The sequence below is a fragment of the Selaginella moellendorffii genome, unplaced genomic scaffold (assembly GCF_000143415.4).
Source record: "Selaginella moellendorffii unplaced genomic scaffold, v1.0 SELMOscaffold_56, whole genome shotgun sequence".
Lineage (NCBI taxonomy): Eukaryota > Viridiplantae > Streptophyta > Lycopodiopsida > Selaginellales > Selaginellaceae > Selaginella > Selaginella moellendorffii.
In genome coordinates this window covers 1,263,648-1,271,753 of record NW_003314317.1, presented here as the reverse complement: position 1 = coordinate 1,271,753, position 8,106 = coordinate 1,263,648, and the positions used below count along the sequence as shown (strand labels likewise).

The 8,106-nt window shown below is 44.4% G+C and overlaps 2 protein-coding genes across 3 annotated transcripts; both read right to left on the bottom strand.

The window, feature by feature from the left end:
• Positions 1-1,295: 1,295 nt before the first annotated feature.
• LOC9654349 (aspartate--tRNA ligase 1, cytoplasmic) lies at positions 1,296-4,923 on the bottom strand. Of its 2 annotated transcripts, XM_024688091.1 has the most exons (13): positions 4,247-4,923; positions 4,075-4,185; positions 3,907-4,020; positions 3,549-3,842; positions 3,392-3,502; positions 3,284-3,337; positions 3,155-3,234; positions 2,985-3,100; positions 2,810-2,930; positions 2,458-2,755; positions 1,794-2,397; positions 1,608-1,730; positions 1,296-1,562 (listed from the first exon to the last, which is right to left on the bottom strand). In XM_024688091.1, exons 1-10 carry the CDS (start codon positions 4,907-4,909, stop codon positions 2,629-2,631), a joined length of 1,791 nt encoding a protein of 596 aa, XP_024543859.1. In that variant the 5' UTR covers positions 4,910-4,923; the 3' UTR covers positions 1,296-1,562; positions 1,608-1,730; positions 1,794-2,397; positions 2,458-2,628. The 2 variants fall into 2 exon arrangements, with proteins under 2 accessions (XP_024543859.1, XP_002983062.2); XM_002983016.2 differs by having other exon boundaries at positions 1,298-1,562; positions 1,794-2,755.
• On the bottom strand, positions 4,850-5,736 carry LOC112350998. Its single transcript, XM_024688092.1, has 4 exons — positions 5,446-5,736; positions 5,343-5,395; positions 5,221-5,273; positions 4,850-5,168 (listed from the first exon to the last, which is right to left on the bottom strand). Exons 1-4 carry the CDS (start codon positions 5,727-5,729, stop codon positions 4,926-4,928), a joined length of 633 nt encoding a protein of 210 aa, XP_024543860.1. The 5' UTR covers positions 5,730-5,736; the 3' UTR covers positions 4,850-4,925.
• Between the last annotated feature and the right edge of the window lie 2,370 nt (positions 5,737-8,106).

Here is an 8,106-nt window from a genome sequence, read left to right as displayed (position 1 = left end):
ACTTTTCATACCCTGTTTCCAGCAGAAATGAGGCTCTTCCTGCGTGCGGGATAAGAAATGTTAAGCAGGAACACGACAAACGGTAGCAACTTGCCTTAGTGCATCCAAAACTATCCATCCTACGACTCTACCGTCCTTGGGAGAGATTCGAGCAATAGAATTCATCTGCGGAGTCAAAAGAAAAGAAAACGATAGAAAAGTGAGAATACGCTGCTTCGAAGTACCTGCCAAACATTCGCCCAGATCTCTCCTTTCACATACTCCAGCTCGTTCAAAAGCTCCACAGCTTCTCCATTGTCCTTAACTGTGATTCTTCTTATCTCTGAAATGCGCGATCAACTCTTCTTGCAAAATCTATCACTGAAAAAACCATCAAACCTGCAAAGTTGTGTGGGTCTAGAAAGTACAAAGTGGAGCTTCCATCGCTTCCTATGATATGCTTGTTGTCGTGCGTCAATCCCCAGCCATCCGTCATGGGATGCTTGAATGTTCCTAGCTGGAAAGAAATGCAAAGTATCGTGATCATATACCTCTGAAACAGTATAAAGTTACGAGACTCAGTGTTTTCTCATCGTAGAGATATCCTTTGTTAGTTTGCCAAATAACCTGTAAAAATCTGCTAGAATTAACAAAACCATCACCGAATCTTAAAAAGAGGTTACTTGTTTTCCCAAAGTGCCAATCCTTCTCCAAAATCCCTGCTTTGCAGACGATAAATCCTTCTAACCTGCACAGACATTGGAACATATATTTTCTGCAAAAAGATAAAAGAAAGAAAACAAACCTCTCCCGTTTGAAGATCAACTTCACGTACTGACGACTGTTAGCACCAAACCCTCGTAAATGAACCAGAACGAACTTTACCAAACTTTCGCGTACCTCTCCATGCAGCCCAGTGGATTCATAGAGTGTATTGTTTCCATGGTACAAAAGCCCCTTTTATCGCAAAAAAAGAAAAATTCTTCTTTGAGCTGGAAATTCAGCAGCGAAATGGATCGATCGAACCTGAGTGAATGCCTTCGCATCGTGCGGATACTCACGGACGATCCGAAATCCCGAATTGATCGGCACCTGGCGAGTGGAAGCCGCCTTCTTTGGCTTCGAGGCGGACGACACCTCGAGCAGCACAACGACGAGCGCAACCACGGCGCCGGCGCTGAAGATCACGCCGCCCAGCGAGAGACGGTGCCGCCTCTTCCCCATTTCTTGGATCATAAGAATCCAAGAACCCTACACCTCTCTCCCAGCCCACATTGCTAGAATCAAAATAGCATATCAAGCCTTGAACAGAGATAGGTCAGTTTTAGGTATATTCTTTTATTCAAACTTTGAATTCGATACACCTGGACACGTGGACGGTGCGGATGACGCGCCTACGAGTGGGCGCCAATTGGTTGCCGCGCAATGGCATATTCCCCCGTTCTCAAATTTTGATAGGCTGATTGGTCGAAGAAGTCGGCTTTGGCGGATCGATTTCAAGCTTTGTTCCGCGATGTCGAATCCAGGCAACATGACTTACGACGAGTCGGATCATCCCAGAATGGGGAATGTCCGGAGCTCATCTGCAAAGGATGAGATTCTCATCAAACCGAAGCTGGGAGCGGTACCTCTATCTTGCGTCAAGTTTCTTCATTGTCTTTGCTCATGTCAGTCCTCGTTCCAGGGAAAACGATCCACCAGAAATCTTCCCAGCGACAACTTCATCTATGGAGTGCTCAACGAGTATTCTCCTACAGTGAAAGAACGTAAGTTAGTCCAGGCCTGTTCGATCACTCGATGAAGGAAACACTAACTCGGTGTTGGTTCCTCGCAGTGATGGTCTTCCGAGAGAACGTCCCTGACCCAAGCGCTGCCAAAGGCACTGATCTGCGAGCTATGAACAAGAAGGCTCCCAAAATGTAAGATCCAACACTCCAAAACTCAAACTTTACTTCTTTTCGTCACTTTCTTCTCTCAGGAAAGTCACACGGGCAGACGAACAGAGAATGTACCGAAGAGAGCATCCAATCAAGCTCAAAGTCAAGCAGAGACTGGTAAACTTTACCTCGAATTGCTAGTTCCACCATGACAACTTTGCTTTGTACCAGGCAAACGTTGCTCCACTTCCATCGGTAGTAAATCCAGACCACGTCTACGGCACACCGCTCGAAAGGTTTGAACCAAAGTGGTGTCTTCGTCAATCTTTGCTTAATATGATCGTGTTCTTCTTTTCCTGAAACAGGGGCGACAGCATGGATGAAGTCATTCGCTATGCTTATGGATACGATTTCATCAGGATGAATACCCAACACCATCACGACTTCCAAGTTATCAGGCCAGTCTTTGTCCCTGTCAAGAACAACAAGACCACCGACATGAGAATAATACGCTGGTTCTACTGGAGGAACCCGCCGAGGCCTAAGCAAAGATTTGTCATTTCCAAGTTCAAAAATGTACCTCACAAGATCAACAACTTACAGAAGATACCACTGCTCAGGGACGAAAGGCCTCCTGTCTTTCCAAAGAGAAAGATCAACAAGAAGCAGCAAGAAGAAGAAGAACCTGGTGGTCACATCCCTTGCGTCAATATGGGTTGTAACACTTGTGCAAAATCTGGTGCCTGATTATCAGGACACCGTTGTCTTCGACCTAAGGTGCCAGCCTATTAGGATCACGAGGAAACAAAGAGGCCTTCCTTATGTTGTCCAGATTGCAGAAGAGCATCGCTACTCGTTCCAAGCCGACGCCAATGCCTCCGTGAGGTGGTGCACCATAGCTGCCAGTAACAGGAAATTTGTCACACAAAAAGTTTAATGTTTTCGCTATTCACCTGAAAGAATTTATGTAGTTCTGCAAGCCAATAGCGTTTGGATCAATGTTGCACTCCTCGATCCGCTTTAGAAGAAGATCCTTGTCATGAACACGCTGGGCACCGGAGATGATTTCCTCGCCTACAAAAGACAATCAGAACAAACAAATAACGACAGGAAACAACGATGACTAACCCCGAATGAAAACGTCGAATGAGTTTGAATATTTAGGATCGTCGACAGCAGGCATGGTATAGAATGGCCGGACAGCAAGTGGATATCGATGCAGAATATAAAAATCAGTCTTGTATCTGTGAAGAAGAATCAATCGTAAGAGCATGAGAGGGGTTAAACAAACTACTCACCTCTCCTTCACAAGAAGTCCCAGTCTCCTCTCAGTTTCTGTGTCAAGGTCTCCAAGAGGATCAGTCTCAAACCCAGCTTCCTGTTATCACGCGTCAGGTCTTGCAAAAATCAATGATAGAAACAATCACCTTTAACATCTGAATCCCCTCGGCAAATGCGAGTACCAGGGTTTCGTCAAGATACTGAAAGAAGTACACAGTTGAAACAATTTATACTGAATTTACAAGTAATCAAACCTGCAATGGCTCAAAAGGATACTGGCTGTTGATCGTTTCAAGCTCTTTCTTGCAGTTTTTGTTAAGCTCGTTGAACACATAGATGAAGAGTTTGCCAATCAGGTCGATGATCTGCAAGTGGAAAAGTTACCCATCGTCTAGTTCAAATAAACTCTACCTCGAAATAGTGTTCCTTGATCTCCATTTCAAAATCGAGTCCGATAAATTCACACAGGTGCCGATGAGTAAAAGATTTTTCGGCTCTGAAAACAGGACCTATCTCGAAAACTCGACGGAAGTCACCACAAATTGCCATCTGTTTGTGCAGCTGCGGTGATTGAGCCAGACATGCAGGTTGATCATTTGCGTACTGCAGCTTGAACACTGCAGAGCCACCTTCGCTAGCACCAGCGATAAGCTTTGGCGTGTGGATCTGGCGAAACTTGTTAGCCCGTAGAAAGTCGTGAAAGAGCTGAAAAAAACCATAACAAGCTTCTCAGCGCCACAATTCGTCACAAAACGAACAAAGCACATACGCTTGAGATTTCCGACTGAACGGTAAAGATCGCTTGATTGGCAGGGATTCTAAGATCAAGGACCCTGTTATTCAGCCTCGTGTCTTGTAGAACGCGTGCATATTGAATGCCTTCCTGAAGAGAAACAAATCAAACTAACCCACGCAATAGAAAAGAGACTCGACTCACCTTTGCAGCTTTCTCAATATCCTGGTCACTGCGAGCGGCATCTTCCAACAGAAGAGGGAGCTCGTTGGTCGACTTGGATATACAATGGAGTTCTGTCACCTGGATTTCCACCTGTGAAGAACAAAGCACGAACACGATGAAGATGACTTCACGACAAAAGAAAAGGACTTACCGGTTGTGTCGTCCCGGACACTGGATTTCTTGGATTTGACACATTTCCCGTCACGTCCACAACGGACTCTTTGCTCAGCAAGCTCGCATACTTTACAAACTGTTTGCTCCCAACGTTCTCCATAGAAACCACGCATTGCACGGTATGGATAGTCTCACGAAGCACCAGAAATGCCATCTTCCCTTTCGCTCTCTTGCTGTGAACTCTCCCACGAACCAGCACAGTAGAGCCCTCCAGATCGGTCCCAAGCTCCGAAATCTCGGTCCACTTCCGCCCAGTCACAGCCTTGGATTGCAAATCCTCCAGCTTCGTATCCCCGTACTTGTCCGCCAGTGGATCAATTTCTTCCTCCTCCGCGGCAGCCGCGGCGAGCGCAGCAGCCTGGCGGAGCTCCTTCTCGGCTTTCTTCGCGGCCTTCTGTGCGGCTTTCTTGCTCATACCTGGCGATGCTTCCACCGCCGAAGCCGATGCCTCCGCCCCAGCTGCTGATTCCTCTCCTCGCGGCATCACGCTGTAAAAACGCCGACGATCGATCCTCAAGCCTAAAACCCTAGCGCTGGAAATATGCCTCAACCACGAAACACTACCCATGAAGAACCCTAATAACGTAAAACCGTGACCGTCAGATGGCCCGGCAAATTTGACGGTGGGGATTGAAACCATGATTTTTACAAGCTCGTCACTTTGATTGATTTGCTGGAGGACTTGAAGGTATCTCTGGAAGCGCTGGGCGATTTAAAAACGTTTCCAGTTTGGCGAGTTTGTCATCGATCGAATCGAGCCTGCCTTTGAGAGATTTGAGCTCTTCGACGTCTAATCCCGCGCGCCTCACTGTTCGTTTGGCTTGGTACTCCTTTTGCAATCGATCGATCTCGTATCTATTCGCCCATGTCTTCTTTGGCAGTGGCTCAATCCCTCTCTCCTGGAAAAGAGAAAAAAACGGTTAGAGAAAGCTCTCCAAGTTCCATCCTTACCTTCTCCAATCTTCGAATCTCTCGACGCGCGTACATTGCCACCATGTAGATCACTGCTCCAGACAAGAGAATCAAAATGCTCAGCCACAAAGAAAAATCGAGCTAGAACTTTGGTCGCTTACGAGAAACCGGGACGACGACGCATACGAAGAACTGCCACAAGTGCCAATCAAGCCTGGAAGAAAGAGGAAGACACTTATTTCAAAGAGGACTCTAGCAACATACCCGAGCTCCTTGGGATTTGGATTCTTAGATTCCCCAAATGCGACCCTGGTAGCGATCTCGAAATCCATCCTACCTTCATAGATGGCCTTGAGATCCGCCGCGCGCTGCTTGGCGCGCCTCGTCTCCTCACTGTCGATCACGGCGGGAGGAGGCGGAGATGGAGGCGGAGGCGGAGGCGATCCATCGGCGGGATCCACAATTTGAGGAGGTGGCGCGCTCAGCCGTCGGCACTGCTGGAGCAGCGCTCTCGACCGCGACCTAGCTCCAATCCATGCCCGGAGCATAAGCCCTATAAACCCTAAAGTGGTAAAAAATTCAAAAGTCTTAGGGGGGTTTCGCACCCACCATTAAATTAGTAAATTTAATGGTAATTCGTTCACACCACCACACTATTATATTAGATTTTGTAAACTCTAATTTAATAGATAATTTAATGGTAACTTGTTCACACCAGAAATAAACATTAAAGTAAGCTAATGTTACAATTAGCATTTCTTTCACATTTTTCGCTAAAATCCTAATGCTACACTTTTGTAGCATTAGGATTAAATTATTCCACGAATATTCTATAGGGCAATGTTAGATCCGTGCTGCTGCTGCTTCTTCATGTGCACAACTCTCCAAACGCCACCTCTTCCTCCTCCCTTGGTTGCTTCCATGACACACCCATTCCGCTGCCCCCACTGGAGAAGCCCACTGGGCTTGTTGGGGCTCTTGCACTTGTGCCCAACACCACATTCCAGAGCACTTGCCTCCCCGTTGCTTTGCTCCGCCATGCCACTCGACGCCATTACCGCCGCCAGGCTGGGGGACGAGGCCATTGCCGCCGCTGTGGAAGCTCCTCCTATCGTTGTCATTGCTGCCGCCTCCTCCACTGCCACTTTTTGAGGAGGGAGTGGGGAGATGGAGGAGCTAGTGCAAAGAGGGTGAGGGAGATTGATGGGGGTGGCTGGTGCCAAGATCTTCGTGATTGTTGTCGCCTTTTGCACTGCTGCATGTTATAAGGTATAACTTAATAGCTGGTGTGAACAGAGCATCATTAAATTAACTAATTTAATGGGAGTGTGAACCAGTTAACATTATCCAAAGTTTTTATCACCCAAAATGACTAATAACTACTAATGCTATTATTAACTAATATTGGTGTGAAAAGAATAACATTAAAATTTTAAATTAGGCTAAAATCCTCTGATGTAAAAGCCCTAAATTAATGGTGGGTGCGAAAACCCCCTAATTTTATTGCAAAAAAAAGTAAAAAAGTTAACGTTCACCCTAACTAATTGGGTTTCTAAAGGACATACTCATGATGGAAAGAGGTGGTAGAGCTATAGCACATGTAGAGAATTCTGAGATCCCAAGAAGGAATTGAAAAATAAGAGTGGGAAGTAATAGAGAACTTGGTTAAATTGAGCCTCACCCCACCCTTCAGGGATTTTGTGTTTAATAATGTTTCTTGGAGTGTGCTCTAGAGTAAAGAGTGTTTTGTTGCTTACAACTTAAATTAGAGTGTGCTCACATTAGTTTTGTGGATGTGGGATTTTTTATTTGAACAACAATTATGTTTATTTTAATATCCCAAGTACCTTAGAGTGAGCATGTTTGGAGATTTTATGTTGGCATATACAATGTGCTATAATGTTAGGTCATAAAACTCATGCTCTCTTACATCAATACACCTTCCATAAAGCTACCATTAATAAGCATAAAACAACTAGGCTATGTTAGCAAGAGACCAAAGAAGCATTGCTAGGCTGATATGTTAAATATTCTATGTCATGTGGTTTAAGTTTGTTCATTACACCTTTCTTAATATTATAAAGATTGTTTGACAATTCTTGCATGTGGGGAAAGAATTAACTTCTAAAATATGAGTTTCTTTTGTTAATCTTTAACTTAATACTATTGCAACACTTTTCTGAAGAGTTGAATGCAAAAAGATGGTTGGTGGTGGATTTAATTCATGACCAAGTGAATCTTTTGTAAAATCTAAGAAGCAAAGTTTGGCTGTTATTGCTGAGAAAGAAAAGAAGTATGCCCAAGGAAAATACTATTAATAATATCTCAAGCCAATGCCAAAGGAAAAGATGCTTAAGAGGGTGGTGCAAATATGTTTGGAGTTTAAGAGTAAGGAGGACATACCCAAAATCAAGAAAATGAGAAGGAGCAATTTTTCCTTGGATGAGAGATTTCACAGGAGGATCACAATTGGCACATATCAAGGCTTAAATGGTGAGGTGGTGGCGACAAATCTTTCTACATTTTTTTGCTAAGGAAAATCTTCTTTTGGACGTATTTTCACTATTCTCTAGATGAGCTCAAGATTAGCATGACACCTTAAATATGTCAAAAGTTCATTTTAGTCGTGTTATTGAATCTTGATGGAATGGTCCCTCTCATACAAAATCTAAAAATGTTAGTTTCCCACAGTTTGGTTAAGAATTTTTATGACTCCTACCACAAAATGATATGACAAATCCTAGAAGCGAGGAAGAGTGAAGTGGCTACTATCCAAAGTCTATATGTGTTAGTTTTGGAGTTACAAAAAGTACTGCACAAGCCAATATCAATGCAAAAGAAGAAAAAATGTTTTGGGTGTATTCTGAGGCAATGATAAAGGGACCATACAAAGTTATAGGCTAAAAAGAAGGACATAACCAAAAT